The 16,205-nt window shown below is 43.0% G+C and overlaps 1 protein-coding gene across 1 annotated transcript in view; it reads left to right on the top strand.

Moving 5' to 3' along the window:
• GUCY2D (guanylate cyclase 2D, retinal) overlaps positions 1-13,649 on the top strand; it is a 25,815-nt gene extending 12,166 nt beyond the window's left edge. Inside the window, exons 7-18 of the mRNA XM_044673919.1 lie at positions 3,783-3,863; positions 4,360-4,572; positions 4,734-4,890; positions 6,690-6,839; positions 7,590-7,738; positions 8,576-8,739; positions 10,075-10,267; positions 10,555-10,729; positions 10,945-11,043; positions 11,248-11,342; positions 12,896-12,981; positions 13,556-13,649. Of these exons, the coding sequence (XP_044529854.1) occupies positions 3,783-3,863; positions 4,360-4,572; positions 4,734-4,890; positions 6,690-6,839; positions 7,590-7,738; positions 8,576-8,739; positions 10,075-10,267; positions 10,555-10,729; positions 10,945-11,043; positions 11,248-11,342; positions 12,896-12,981; positions 13,556-13,649 (1,656 nt within the window). The remainder of the gene's footprint in view (positions 1-3,782; positions 3,864-4,359; positions 4,573-4,733; positions 4,891-6,689; positions 6,840-7,589; positions 7,739-8,575; positions 8,740-10,074; positions 10,268-10,554; positions 10,730-10,944; positions 11,044-11,247; positions 11,343-12,895; positions 12,982-13,555) is intronic.
• Positions 13,650-16,205: the final 2,556 nt, after the last annotated feature.

Genomic DNA, 16,205 nt, shown 5'->3' with positions numbered 1-16,205 from the left:
CCTTCCTTCCTTCCTTCCTTCCTTCCTTCCTTCCTTCCTTCCTTCCTTCCTTCCTTCCTTCCTTCCTTCCTTCCTTCCTTCCTTCCCTCCTTCCTCCCTTCCTCCCTTCTTTCCTTCCTTCCTTCCTTCTTTCCTTCCTTCCTTCCTTCCTTCCTTTTTTTGCATTTGGCCATGATAACATTGAGCCACATGCCACATGGCAACACTGTCTTTCGGTATTCACGAAGAGCATAGAACCATAGATTTGAAAATGGAAGGAACCTTATTTCCATTAGCTTCCTTCTAAACTAGAAGTTATCCAGTTCTCCTAAAGGGACTTAGGTTAAGCGATTTGCTCAGGGTTGCATAAGTGGTAAGTAGCAGAGTTGGGATCTGAACTTGAGAACTGTAACTCCAGCTTCATCTCCTGGTTGTGTTTCTGGACCATCTATCTTTTCTATAAAGGAGATGCTTTATAGTCATACCCCAGAGTTCTAATGCAGGATAGACAGACTGGCATGTTCATATCTGCCCTCATTAACTTCTATTAAATGTTTTAGAATATATTATGTTTTAACATAGACTCCTCTGGCCCCAGGATATAAGGGAAATTTTTATAATACATAGGCAGTGGATAAAGAGTTGGGCCTGGAGTCAGGAGAATCTGAGTTCAAATTTGGTCTCTGATATTTATTAGCTGTGTGACTTTGAATAAGTCAATGAACACTGTTTGCTTCAGTTTCCTTATCTGTAAAATGAATTGGAAAAGGAAATGATAAACTATTCCAGTATCTTTGCTTAAAAAAAAAACACAACAAAACAACAACAACCAAACAGGGTCATTAAAAAAAAAACAACTGAACAATGATAGCAACAATCCATAATACTCAACCATTTTTATAAAGGTGGATGGCCATTTGCCAGAAACCAGCGAAGGTACAATTCCACTCATTTAGATGTGACATGATACAGCTAATGGAGAAAAAGAGACAAGGACCACATATGTTGGGATTATCTAGTGATAGTGGGTATGATAATAATTAAAATTTTGTTAGTCTAGTCAGTGACCAATATAGAGAACTTTTTTTTTTTAATCCCTTACCTCCCATCTTAGAATCAATACTGTGTACAGGTTCCAAGGCAGAAGAATAGTAAGAACTAGGAAATGGGGATTAGGTGACCTGCCTAGGGTCACACAGATAGGAAGTATCTGAGGTTAGATTTGAACCTAGGACCTCCCATCTCTAGGCTTGGCTCTCAATCCACTGAGCCACCCAGCTGCTCTTCCCTCTAAACACCTGACACCTGTTCTGCAGCTTCCAGCTTTAGAGGCAGCTAGTTAGCCCATTGGATAGAGTGCTGGACTTGTAGAGATGGAGTTCTGAGTTCAAATCCAGTCTCAGGCAATTACTAACACAGTAACCCTAGGCAAGTCCCTTAACCTCTGATGCCCCTGTTCCTTCATCTGTAAAGTGGGGTAAATGCTAGCTATTAGTAGAGAGTTAATGATAGAGCATTGTGATGTTATACTTAATCTCTCTCAAGGCCTTTCAGTTGGGCTCAAGAGAGAAGATTTGAACCTCCATCTTCTTGCCTCTGAAGCTGCTTCTAATTATTGCTGATAAAAATAATTATAAAAACAGTCACAACAACTTGGTGACTAGGATTACACATCTCAGAAGCTCAGGGTCTTTCATAGACTGAAAAGATAACAAATTTCCTTTACTGAAAATCCAGACCTCAAAATATCCTTTAAAATTTTTTTTAATCTTATTTATTTATTTATTTTAGAATATTTTCCGTGGTTACATGATTCATATTCTTTCCCTCCCCTCCTCCCCCACCTCCAGTAGCCAATGAGCAATTCAACTGGGTTTTACATGTATCATTGATCAAGACCTATTTCCATATTATTAATATTTGAAATACCCTTGATCAAAATATTGGTCAATCAATAAACTGTACTGAAAGTGGAGTGTTATCTTAGAATGAACTATTATTTCCCATTATTACCTGGACATGACATTATTCTATAAAATCTTAGGAACAAATAGTTTCTGTTCTGGAGGAACAAATTTTAAAAGATGTCACACCAAAAACTCCTATCTCCAAAAATTATGGAATGAAAAGCTTTCAAAATCCGAGACTTGGTTGAAGAAATGAAAATTACACAGGAACAGGTTCTAGTACATGCCACCCCTGTGCTTCCTGACTATTACTGGGACTGCCCCAAGGATTCTTTCATTGACTCTATCCAAGAGGAGCTTACATGCTTATGCTTTAGTTCCAACTACAAAAAAAGGTGCAACAGGACAGAGAACATTAAATAGAAAAGAATAACAGTAGAATGCTGATTTTTCTTTCTTTAATTAAGTTAAATTTTATTTCCATTTTCAAGTATTTATTGTCTCCTCTCCCACCTATTCCATCCCACTGATCAGGGAGGAAGGGACAGAGAAAGAAAAACCAAAATCTTTATAATAAATAAACATAATCAGGCAGAACAGATTCCTGTGTTGGAGGATGACTTTTCCGAGGCCTGTTTCTAACTGAATTCTATTTAACAAAATGAGAGCGATTTTTCTGTGGCAATAGTTAATAGTAACTAAGGGCAGTTAGGTGGCTCAGTGGATAGAGTGCCAGGCCTGGAGTTGGGGGGACCTGGGTTCAAATCTGAGCTCAGACACTTCCTAACTATGTGACCTTGGGCAAGTCACTTAACCCTGATTGCCCAGCCTTTCAGTCTTAGAATTGATATGAAGATAAAAGGTCAGGGTTTTAAAAACCAAAAATAAATAAATAAATGAACGAAAATAGAAAGAGGTCTCTGTTTTATAAGATATGCATTTGTTATTCTGGTTACATGTAGAAACAATTTTAGGATTCAGATTTTTTTCTCTCCCCCCTCTTTCCTCCCCTTATCTCTAAAGTGTCATACAGTGTGATATAGGTTATGCCAGTGCTTTCATGCAATACATATTCTATATTGATCATGTAATTATAGAAGACACATATCACACATACAATAAAAAACTTACGAAGGAAATAAAATGGAAGATGGCAGCTTTGATCTGTAATCAGACTCCAACGGTTCCTTGTTTAGTCGTGGATAGCATAGGAAAACAAGCACATTAATGCCCTGTTAGCAGAACTGTGGGCAGCCCAGAACTCTTCTCTTCTCTCCTCCTTCCCCATTACTAATTTGTATACAACATATCCTTTGATGCGGTAATACTAGGCCTGTTCTTCAAAGTAATCAAAGAGGAAAAGGATCCATATGTTTAAAAGTATTCACAGTAGCTCTTTGGGAAATGCCAATCAATTAGGGAATGGTTGAACAAATTATAGCATATTAATATGTTATGCCATAAGAAATAATGAAAGGGATGCTTTCAGAAAAGTCTGGGAAAAAAAAAGTTTGGGAAGATTTGTACAAAATGGTACAGCATGAAATGAGCAGAACCAGGAGAATAATTTATACAATAACAAAATCATAGAGACTTAATAACTCTGATCAAGACAATGAATAACCATGATTCCATAGGACTGATGAGGAAGCATCTACCCCTCTTCTGACTCAGAGGTGATAGGCTTAAAATGCAGACCGAGACAAAAATTTTTGAGGGATAATTTTTTTCTTGACTCCTCATATTTGTTACAAGGAGAAAAAACAAATTTTCATTGATTGAAAAAAAAGAAGAAAAAATTAAAAGAAATTCTAAGGAAAAGTGGGGAAGTTTTGCATTTCCTTGTTTTGGGGAAAGGCTGTGGCCCTACTAGATTCTCTACTCTCTCTGCTCCAGGGTGACTGGGTTTGGCTAAAGAAATTTCCAGGTGAGCAACATACTGAAATTCGTCCTGCAACCAAGATGGCCTTCTCCAAGGTGAGGAAAAGTTAGGGAAGTAGGAGATTCATTCATCAAATATTCCCCAGGCATTGTTGAATAACATTGTTGAATTAATTAATGAGGAAATGGATCTTCTGGGCCTTGAAGGAGTTTAAGGTCTAGTAAAATAGGCTTAGCTTATCTAATAACAAAACTTTTTTTTTTTTTGTTGAATTAGCCAAATCTAAGATTAGAAGGTAGGAAAGAGTTCTTTCTACCCCTTGATCTCTGTCCCAATTCTCCCTTTACTTGTCCCTCTCCTCACAACAGCCCAAATAGCATCTGATGGTTTCACTTTCCCCTTCCCCTCTGATTGAGACTTTCTTTCACAAAATGCCTTTTCTCTTTGGGAAAGGGATCAGTGCTGAGAGGCTTCCCAAACATCTCTCCTCTTTCTTTTTCCTGTGGTAGGAATCCCCCCCCCCCCTCCACCCATCCAATCAGGAAATCCCCCCTGAAGCCCAATTGTCTTTTTTCTTTCCAAATCTCACAGCTACGTGAGCTCCGCCATGAGAATGTAGCTCTCTATGTGGGGCTTTTCCTGGCTGGGAGTATGGAAGGGGCTGCATCAGGAGGGCTGGGAGGGGGCATCCTGGCTGTAGTCTCTGAGTACTGTGCCCGAGGATCCCTCCAAGATCTGCTCGCTCAGAGGGACATGAAACTTGACTGGATGTTCAAATCTTCCCTCCTGCTTGATCTCATTAAGGTATGGGAGAGAGAAAGAGGGGTATCCCTGGGAGGAAGCAGAGGAGGGGACCAGAGGCAATCCGGAACAGTCAGGCTGGGTTCCCCACCCCTTCTTCCCCCCACCCTGTTTGGGATTATGTCTACCCTGCTCTCAGTGAATCTCTCTTTGCTTCTTCTAAGGGCATACGCTATTTGCACCATCGTGGGGTAGCCCATGGTAGGCTCAAGTCCAGGAACTGTGTGGTGGATGGGAGATTCGTGCTCAAGATCACAGATCATGGTCATGGGCAGTTGCTGGAGGCTCAGAGAATATCCTTGGAGCCACCCCAAGCTGAGGGTAGATGCCCTTCACAAATGTCCTCATATTCTGAATATGCCTTTTCCTTATTCTCTGACAATTCCCTTTCTCCCTGCCCCCAGGGAATCCCCTCCCCCCCTATTTTCTGCCATAGCTCCCAGTGCCCTTCTCTCTTCCCTCAGAGGCAATATATTAGGCGTCCTGGATTTGGAGTCTGAAGGTGTGAGTTTGAATCTCACTTCTGTTACTTACCCCTTGCATGACATTGAACAAGCCAATCCCCCTTCTGGGGTCTTAGTTTCCTCATTTTTAATGAAAAAGATTGAACTTCATGAATAATCTTTTAAGTTCCCTGTTGGTTTTAAACCTATAATATTTCCTTGTCACTGGATTTTTTTTGGATACCCAAAGACCACAACCAATGGTTGTTGCGCAGTGAATGGACACCCCACTTCCAAGAACCTCTCACGGTCCTCTAGGTCCATGGTAGAAATTCTTCTGTCCCATCACCAAATCTCAGATCCTAACAGAGAAAAGGGGAACTTTGTCTCCAGAGCTTCTAATGGTTGGTGGGGTTGGGGTTCAGTCATTGGAGGAATAGTGCCAGTGAGTTTAGTTCCACAATAGTGTAAAGAAAAGGGGCACGCTGCCTCCCTATATCAACTTGTAGAAAGCAAAGGTGAAAATTGGAAATCCGGAGATTTGTGTCCTGTTCCTAGCTCTGCCAGTGGACCAGCTTTCAGATCTTGGGCAAATTATTTTCCCTCTCTGTGCCAAGGGAAACGGTAACAATATTGACATAAAAATCATAGCTAGGAAAGGAAACTTCTAGCTGAGTAGAGGAAGAGTTCCATTCAATTCAGCAAATTAAGTGTCTTTTGTGTACAGACATCAGTGCTAGATGTGGAGAGAAACTATATATAGTTATGTCTGACGTCTGAGATGAAAAGGGTCATTGCTAGCTCCAGAGCCATGTAAGACTTCCTTGAGAAGTTGATAAGATGCTAAATTCAGTTTGTGACATGTTGAGAATATGGCATGCCATCTATCTTGGCAAAAATGTCTTTGGAGATCAACTAATTCTCTCATTCCCCCTTCTTTGTTGTTCAGTTTTGTGTCTGACCTTTCTTGACCCCTTGGAGTTTTTTTCTTGGCCAAGATACTGGAGAGGTTTGCCATTTCCTTCTCTAGCTCATTTGACAAATGAGGAAACTGAGGCAAACAGAGTGAAGTGACTTGTCCAGGGTCAGTCATACAGCTAGGAAGAGTCTAAGTCAAAATTTGAACTCAGAAAAATAAATCTTCTTGACTCCAGGTCTTGCACTTTATCCATTGCACCACCTCACCGCCCTAATCCCTCCTTTTACTCCTTTCTTTTAACAGGTGAGAAAATCTTTAGAAAGAATCTTTAAGTTCCCTTTTTTGAGCATCTTACAGTCTATGCCTGAGGGAATTAGGACTCCCCACCAGGGGAAGAGACTGTTAAGGAGTTTTGATGCAAAGAACTTTCAGCTGACTTTTAGTTTCAACTCTGTGGATAAACACTGATTGACTTTGGGCAAGGCGTTTCCCCTTCTTGGGCTTCAGTTTCTTTCTCTGGTGAATGAGGGCACTGGACCTGAGAGCCTCTGAGGGTCTCTTCTAGCTCTAAACCTATTCTAGGAGAAGCAAGTCTCCTTGTAGTGATAGAAACTTATGATGGGACCTGGATTGGCTAGTGAGTTGGGGAGAAGCAAGGAGCAATGTCATGGAATTTTGGCTTTGACTCTCAATATTGCGTGTTAAGAATCTTCCCTTTCCCTCCCTGTCCTGTGATCCATTCCCCCAACCCCACCAAGATCGCTTGTGGACAGCCCCCGAACTCCTGCGGAATGAAGCTTTGGAACGACACGGGACCCTGCAGGGAGATGTGTTCAGCGTGGGCATCATCATGCAAGAAGTAGTGTGTCGCTGTGAGCCTTATGCCATGTTGGAGCTGACCCCTGAGGGTATCTCCACAACCCTCCATTTTTGGGGCTTACTTTTGGGGAAAAAAAAGTCAGCAGGAAGACCTTATCTCTTAAAACAGGACTCTCCCAGACCTGGGGTTCTACTGGGCACTCCTAATCCTTGGACCTCTCTCTACTCCCAGGGATACCCACCCCTAAAGTCATGGATACAACTGCTAATCCAGTGAGCCTTTTCAAATACAGGGACCTCATTTTCTCTCACTGGAGTCTTTGGAAGTCTGTTGGGAACTTCCTAGGGAGTTGTTTCTGTTTGGATTGCTGGACTGGGGCAGAGGGTCTGCCTAGGGGGCAAAGTTAAAATATGATTCTGACTTCTGATTGGGGACAGGTTACCTCAGAGGTATAGGAAGTGTTGGAAATGACCAGCCTCATTCAACAGCCCCAAACAAACTGAGTTAATCCCTGGCTAAGCCACCAAGGTCAAAATGGTGCATTGGGGGTTCCCCCATCCTCACACACTGCATGCACTGTTCTATTGAAACTAAAACAGCCCCCAGAACTCCCAGCCCCTAGCCTTCTAATGGCTCCCTTGACAGGTCTCTAGCCTGTTCAACATCTGTCTTTTTTCATTGGATTCATAAAATCCATTTCCCTTACAGCGCTCTCCCATAGTCTCTCCTCACCTTTTCTCACACATGCTTTCCAGAAGTCATTTTTAGATCAGCTGGGGTCAGGGATGGTTTTGGACTGATACTTAGATTCTGTACTCTATGTTCTCTCTTCTCACAGAGATTATCCAAAAAGTGCAGAGCCCCCCACCTATGTGCCGACCTTCAGTGTCTGTAGACCAGGCCCCCATGGAGTGTATCCAGCTTATGAAGCAGTGCTGGGCAGAGCAGCCGGACCTAAGGCCCAACATGGACACAACCTTTGACCTGGTCAGGAACTGGGGGGCGATCTTAGGAACATGTTGGGGGGGGGCCCAGAAATATGTACAGGGCAGCCAAGGATGAATGTCATCTTGTACCCAGCTGATGATTGGGAATTGAGGGAGATGATATAAATAAAATAAAAGGAGGGAGGTGTCTCAGGGAGGAGGCCCAGCAAAGTGGGAGCAGAGCCAGAACTGGGAGTAGATAGGTCAGGCAAGGTAGGCAGCTCCTTTTTAATATCACTTTTTATAAGTGCACATATTTTTAATGGTAGAAAATTGTGTCCTCTATGCCTGTAGGTATTTATTTTGTATGTGTTTCAGCCCCAGCTTAAAATCAGCAGTAGATAATGAAGATGGTGGACATCACAATTCTCTAATTAGGCTCACCCTGCCTGACTCTAAACTCAGAGGCTGGTAGAAATGAGGAAATCTGTGAGAGGGAAGGTCCAACTTTGGTGGCTAAACTGCTAGGGACGGGCAACTAGGTGGCTCGGCAGATTGACAGCCAGGCCCAGAGGTCCTAAGTTCTAACCTTGGCCTTGGACACTTCTTAGCTGTGTGACCCTGGGCAAGCCACTTAACTACTATGGCCTAGCCCTTACCGTTCTTCTGCCTTGGAATAATACACAATATTAATTTTAAGATGGAAGATAATGTTTTCTAAAAAATAAAAAAATAAAAAACTGCTAGAAAAGGGAAGAAAGGAGGGAGCCCTGGTTGGAGTAGTGAGTGATAGAGTGAGACCAGGAATTTGGGGTTGGGATAACTAGGGCTGCCACCCTTAGACTGTTATGGGATAGAGTCCTTAAGAACCAGTCCTTCCCCACCTCCTCCTCTCCAGTTCAAGAATATCAACAAGGGACGGAAGACAAATATCATTGATTCCATGCTTCGCATGCTAGAACAATATTCTAGTAACCTGGAGGATCTGATTCGAGAACGGACAGAAGAGCTAGAGCTTGAGAAACAGAAGACAGACAAACTACTCACTCAGATGCTACCTCCGTGAGTGTCTCTATGGGGATATTTTGGTGGTAGTGGGTGGTGGGTGGGGGGTGAGCCTGAGGTGAGCCTCCCAAGAGGCCATGGGAGAGGGCAGGATGTTGAAAATGGAGGGGCAGGACACAGCATGAATGTGTGGGATTGGGCCTGTGGTCAAAGTACAAGGATAAAATAGATCAGATTCAATACAAGATTGAAACTTCCAATCAATCCAATTTCTCTAGAATATATGGATAATTCTTCTATTAGGGGTCTCTGTGAATATATCAGAATCTGGCTACACAGCTAGATTCCAATTTAAGGCAAATAGTGAACTCTATGAAGTGCTTGCATGTCACTGAATATAGAGTATTCCAAGTTATAATTATGTAAAATATGGTCATTGGTTCCTTCCCAGTGGAAATATGCAGAATGAATTCAAATAATGGGACCACATCACAGGATTCCTTATTGGCAAGTGTCAAAGGAAATAAAAAGAGCATCTGAGAGTGCCATGGAAAATGCTCTGGATAGGAAATGAAAAGACTTGAGTTCAAAGCCTGGGTTTCCCTATGCTTGCTACCTTGGGATGATGGGCAAATCACTTCGTTTGTTTGGAGTCTCACTTTCTTCATCTGTAAAATAAGGATATAAGACTAGGTGACTTCTGATGCCCCTTTTAACTGTGAAGTCTATGATATAATTCCTACCAATCCAATCCTTTCCTCATGTGCTTTTCATCCCAACAGTGACCCACACTTTGAGGACAAGGATTCTACCTTTACCTCAAGGCAATGGCCAAGTCCCCTGAGGATGGTTCACCTCTTGAACATGTAGCCCTCTTTAAACCATAGAATATCAGAGCTAGCAGGGACATTGGAGATAATTTAATTCAACTCTCTCCTTTTTAAAAAAAAATTGTTTTTTTCCCCCATGGACATGACTGAGGTCCTAAATACAGGTGCATTCTGCCCTAGCCATCCAACACAGATACAAGCTTTCTGTAGTTCCTTCTCCCCAGTCAAACTAGACTATTTGCTGCTCCTTAAACATACCCCACCTCTGCCTGGCAAGAGCTCCCTGAGACCTGGCACAAAAGCCACTTTTCCCATGATATCTTCCTTGATTTTCCCAGCCAAGGGTGATCCCTTACTCTTTTGAGCTCCCATACTACTTTGTATGGCATCTTGTATCAGTTACCTTGTATGTGCCTCACTTTGTTCTTGGTGGTGAGCTCCTTGAGGGGAGGGATTGTCTCTTCCAGCCCTATACAATCCATGGTGCCTTGAAGAAAATAAATAGTTCAGTGCTGGCTGAATGGAACCTTCCAACTCTGTATTCCCTATGCTTTTTTCCCAGGTCTGTGGCTGAGGCTCTGAAGCTGGGGATCCCAGTAGAGCCTGAATATTTTGAGGAAGTCACCCTGTATTTCAGTGACATCGTTGGCTTCACCACTATCTCAGCCATGAGCGAGCCCATTGAGGTTGTTGATCTGCTTAATGACCTCTACACACTCTTCGATGCCATCATTGGTTCCCATGACGTCTATAAGGTTGGGGACATGGAGGAATAGGGATGGGGAATGGAGGCATTAGAGAGAAGGGTCAGGGAGGTGCTACCCACCTGGGAACCCCAACCTTCTTTCTGATGCCATAGCAGTGTTAGGGGGTAGAGATAAGAACTTCAGCATCAGAAGGGGAATGGGACCCACACTGAATATTTGGGCCTGGAGGCCTACATGAAAGGAAAAAGCCAGGACAGCCTGGGAGATTCTACGGAAGCCAGCCACTAGGCAGGGAATTGGGGAGAGCTTATTGTTGGCTGTCTTGATCCCTGAAGGTGGAGACAATTGGTGATGCCTACATGGTAGCTTCAGGGTTACCCAAGAGGAATGGGCAGAGGCATGCGGCAGAGATTGCCAACATGTCACTGGACATCCTCAGCTCGGTGGGCTCCTTCCGCATGCGCCATATGCCAGAGGTTCCTGTTCGCATCCGCATTGGGCTGCATTCTGGTAATCCCCTCACCCACTAAGAACACCCACCCATTTCCAAAAAATCTTTTCATGTCCAGAGCTTCCCAGACCAGCACCTGGGATAACCTTTCTACCCTAGGAACTCCCAAATCCCTCCAATGCACTGATTTTATTTTCTAACACACCCTTCATTCTCTCTCTGCTCCACGTCTCTGTGTGTTTCTGACTCTGCGCCACTCTGTGTCTTTAATTAGGCCCATGCGTGGCTGGAGTGGTGGGTCTCACCATGCCCCGTTACTGTCTCTTTGGGGATACCGTCAACACAGCCTCTCGAATGGAGTCTACAGGGCTACGTGAGCTGGGGCCAGGGTGAAGGTTTGGGCATGTTGTGGGTGGGAAGAACAGTAGGCGTTGTTGGTGTAGTCAGGGCTAGGGTAGAGCTAGGCAAGGTGAAAAAAAGAGCTTTGGAAGTAGCGGGAAATGATGAGGGACCAGGGAAGAGCTTGGGGTTAGGGATTTTAGAGTGTATTCTGAATTATCAATCTCCTTCACCTTAGCCTATCGAATCCATGTGAACCTGAGCACAGTGAAGATTCTTCGGGGTTTGAATGAAGGCTTCCAGCTAGAAGTCAGAGGCAGAACAGAACTCAAGGTGATAACCTATAGAGTCAACTATAGTTCAGTGGACCTGGGGTCAGGAAGCTCTGAGTTCAAATGTGCATCAGACACATCATTGTCATTGTAATTATAGTGCTCACTGTGCACTACTTGTATGACCTTGGACAAGTCATTTATCCTTTGTTTCCTCTGCTATCCCACCTCCCCAGGTACTTAGCATATTACCTGCCATGCAATAAGGGATTAATAAATCTTGTTCCCTTCCCCAATTATAGAATGCCCCCATAATGGGATCTGTCCTCTCTGAAAGACTTTGGTTTCAATGTTACATCTTTTCTCTCTCTCTCTCTCTCCCTCTCCCTCTCCCTCTCCCTCTCCCTCTCCCTCTCCCTCTCCCTCTCCCTCTCCCTCTCCCTTGCTGAAAAGAAAACAAATAATAACCTTTTATTTTATTTATTTATTTTTTTAAATTTTAAACCCTTAACTTCTGTGTATTGACTTATAGGTAGAAGATTGGTAAGGGTAGGCAATGGGGGTCAAGTGACTTGCCCAGGGTCACACAGCTGGGAAGTGTCTGAGGCCGGATTTGAACCTAGGACCTCCCGTCTCTAGGCCTGGCTCTCAATCCACTGAGCTACCCACCTGTCCCAATATCCTTTTATTTTTAAAGCTTTGGTGAAACAATAAGCCTTCAAATGACAACCCATTTTTAAAAATCATCCATTAGATCAACGATACATGTAAAACCCATTGGAATTGTGTGTTGGCTAAGGGGGGTTAGGGGATTTGGGGGATAGGGAAAGAACATGAAATAGTTAACTATGGGAAAATATTCAAAATAAAAATTTTTTAAAAATCATCCATTAACCTGCCTCTAGGTTAATCACACAATGTAGTAAGATTGCATCTAACTTTTAATGATACCCAATACGTTTAAAGTATTTACAAATATATCAACTGGGGAGCAGTTAAATGGCTCAGTGAATTGAGAGTCAGACCTAGAGATGGGAGATCCTGGGTTCAAATCTGGCCTCAAATTAGCTTAGTTGTGTGACCCTGAACAAGTCACTTTAACCCTCATTGCCTAGCTGTTATCACTGTTCTGCTTTGAAACCAATAACTAGTGTTGATTCTAAGAGGGAAGGTAAGGGTTTTAAAAAAATGTGTCAGGTAGTAAAGTTTCATTATAATCTTTCTAACTTTCTTCACTAATACTCTCAATAAATAGCCATCCTTCTTCCTACCCATTGGCCAGAGTTGATGCGTTCCCCAGAATGCCAGGCTATTCTTGTTCTTTCCCTTCTCCCTCCAACACCCTCACACTGTGTTGGCAAACCTATGGCATGCATGCCAGAGTGTGCCAGAGGGTAGAGTCATCTCCATTGGACTAGCTTTGGCCCCTACTCTGAGACTCCTCCTTGACTGCTACTCTCCAGTTCTCTGGAACTAACCATCCCCTATTTCTATGGGTCTTGAACTTCTACTCCAGATCCAGCCTCTTTTCACTGTGGTCTTCTAATCCCTGTACCAACCTTCCCTCCTAATCTCAGATCTATACCAATTGCCTTCCCACATTTTTCCCCACAGGGAAAAGGTGTAGAGGATACTTACTGGCTCGTGGGAAGAAAAGGGTTTGACAAACCTATTCCTACCCCTCCTGACCTGCTGCCAGGGTGAGAGGGCTTGAACCATGGGAAGGTGGGAATGGGGCCCACAGAGATGTCAGGATTGCAAATAGAAGAGCTTGGGGGAGGATTTGATAGTGTCCCATCACCATTACCTCCACCTTCAATTTCTTTACATCTCTCTGAGAGGTCCCTGAGCATCTGTGCTAGGAAAATAAGAGGACTAGATAATGTTTAAAACCCCCTAAATCTATGATCCTATGGACAGATGCTGCTACTTATATCCTTCCTGTCCCCTTTCATGCCACTCCTATAATTTCCTACACCTGTCTTTCTCCTCTATCCCAAGCACTGAACTGGGAGTCAGGAGGCCTGGGTTTAATCTAAATTGTGACCTCAGACCAATCATTTTTCTCTCAGTCTCAATTTTATCATCTGAGAAGTGGAGATAATAATCTGCTTCATAGTGGTATCATTAGAACCAAAAGAGAGAGTGTATAGGAAAGTGCTTTAGAAAGTATAAAGTAAAAAATAAATAAAATTTAGAAATAATAAAAAGAAAGTGTAAAGTCTCCTCTATAGATGTCAGTTACTATTGTTGTTATCATTTTTATTTTCCTAGGGCCAGTAATCATGGCATTAGCCTGCAAGAGATCCCTGAAGAGAGGAGGAAGAAACTAGAGAAGGCACGCCCAGGACAACCCCTGGGAAAATGAGGCCATGGCCCCAAGAACAGGTAACTCCCTCCTTCCTAAACCCCATGATCCTCCTTCTATGTTGTGAGTCCTCACCACAAATGCCTCCTTTGTGGACATCTGGAATCCATTTCATTCATCCCTCTATGATATTTCTTAATGGCCTTTTCATTTATTATCTAATGCCCTCCTCTTTCTCTGTCTCCCTCCCCTCTCCTCACCCCCCCAACCCCTCTTAGGAGGAATATGATTTGTACTACTCTTGGATGTCACACTCTCATGATTCTCTGGAGTCACAGGAGTCTGAGTTACTTTTTAAGGTCATATACAGAGAATTTGTCCCTCTAAAGTCCCAGAATCCTTTGAATTTGCTCAAAGCTAGGACTCATTTTCCAGCATATCTTATTCCTGAACTGAAAGATGCTGAGACTTTAGAATATGCAACTACAAGTTTGCTTTGTGACCTTTAACAAGTAACTTTCCTTCTCCATGAAATAAGAAAGTTCGACTGGATAATTTCTAAGGTCTCTTTGTACTCTGATTCTCTGTGGTTCTGTGATCTTGATCTGAGACATTAGATCATTGGACCCTGTTGGATTTCTGGGACACTACAATCTCCTACTCTGAAGGCTTCTCCAACTACAGAGATGTCTGGGACTTCAGATCAACCAGCCCTCAAGAGCCTTTTCAGACTGAAGATTTTCAGCCATTTGAACTTCCAGCTTCAAACAGTTCTGGAACATGGAAGGCCCCAACAATCTAAGAGGATTCTGGGACATCAGAACCCATAGCCCCAAATGATTTGAGGATTTTGGAACTTTAAACACCAAAAGATTCCAGAGGTTTGAAGGGTAGAATGGATGGATCACTCAGTGAATGCCAGTTCTTGGAGTGGGCTCAGATAGTCCCCATCTTGTTTCAATCCAAATGATTGTGTCAAGACCATATATTAGTTTGGGGAAAGTCATTTTCTAGCCATTCAGGACTGAGGACTTGATGTGATGGGATGAAAAAAAAAAGTCTTCTAAGAGGCTGTAAAGCCAGAAGAATTGGTAATTCAATAGTTACTGAATTGGAACCATGTGGGCATAAAAATAAGTCTTCTCAAAACATATCTCACAATACACAACTTGATCTTAAAAAACAGTTCCACTTTGTAGACATTCTTCACATTATTTTATTATATAAAGACATGATACATATACATTATAATATCTCTAATTATCATCATAGCTGTCTAAGGATCATTCCAAGCTCAATTTAAATTTAGGTGAAATTGTTATTCATCAAATTTAATACATCTTCTCACACCTTGTTTATAAGATGCTCAGCAAAAATTTCCCTCAGTCTGGGAGAGAGCTCTTTTCCATGTTTATGTGTAACCATTATATATGCATTTCTATACAACTCCTCACAATTAGAACCATTGTTACTCTTATGTTGGCTCGCCTTGGATTGCATTTTTCAGGAGATCCTGAGTGCCATTTACACATTTCTTGTCCAGAGTCACCTGAGATACCCAGATCTACATCCTAGCATTGTTATAGTTATCCATCCTGTTTAGATTCCACATGGCTCTTCTCTCTTCTTTCTCCAAACAGGTGTCATGTCTGCTCAGGTGCCAGGGGAAGGCAGCTGTCCCTTCACAGTCTCTCTAGACCTTGCAATGCTCACAAGGCCAATGCTGGGGCATGTCCATCTCAAGTTTGCTGCTAAGTCACTTAATCAGGGAAGCAAATATAAGACATTATCCACGTGCTCACAGCCCCCATTGGCAGGGTAAGAGACAGGGCAGCCCTTCTCCCACCCAGTTCATGCAAGACAACTCAAAGTCATCTCCTCACAGCCATAAAAGACAAAGAAAGGAATATAATTGCTTCTGCAACTCCCAAGTCATCTATTTTTCTGACTTCTCCATCATAAGACTTTTAGTCATTTCTGAGTCCCAGCCTCTTGGTACAAGATGGTTGGAAACCAACTCTTTCTAAATTTCCATATGGTCACTTGAACTAAAATTAAGCAGACACTATCTGAGCATGTTCCAAGGTCTGTCATTCTGGACATCCCAGGCCAGTCAGCCCATGCTCTGCTCACACTGGGGTCCCTGAGAATCCTGGGATTCAATGCCTTCTACTTCCCTGCAACCTTCACCCCTGCTGCAATCCACCTGCCTAGGGAAACTGGGACTTGAGCTGCAGCCCAGTCACAGAAGATAATGGGATTAGGTGCTGTGACCTGAGAGGATTCTAGGACTCAAGTCCTCCACTTCTCTGGTTCCCAGCATGCCTTGCTGGGAGCCCTGAAAGTCCAGAAGTGCTGAGGTCATTGCCCTCCAAAGACAGAGGATAAGCCTGTGGAATAGGATTCCCTTCTACAATCCTTGGTGGTGGGGGTGGGGCAGATGTGTGTGTGTGTGTGTGTGTGTGTGTGATTGTGTGTGTGTGTGTGTATGTGGTGGGGGCAGTGAGGTACATGTCACTTAGGGCTTAAAAGATACCTAAGTGCACACTTTAGGGAATATCTTAAACCACTATTTAGAAACTGGTCCTTTTGCACATGGGAGAGAGGCAGTATAAT

Source organism: Gracilinanus agilis, chromosome 4 (assembly GCF_016433145.1).
Source record: "Gracilinanus agilis isolate LMUSP501 chromosome 4, AgileGrace, whole genome shotgun sequence".
Classification (NCBI taxonomy): Eukaryota; Metazoa; Chordata; class Mammalia; order Didelphimorphia; family Didelphidae; genus Gracilinanus; species Gracilinanus agilis.
Note: the sequence above shows the minus strand (reverse complement) of the source record. Positions and strands in the feature narration are given on the sequence as shown.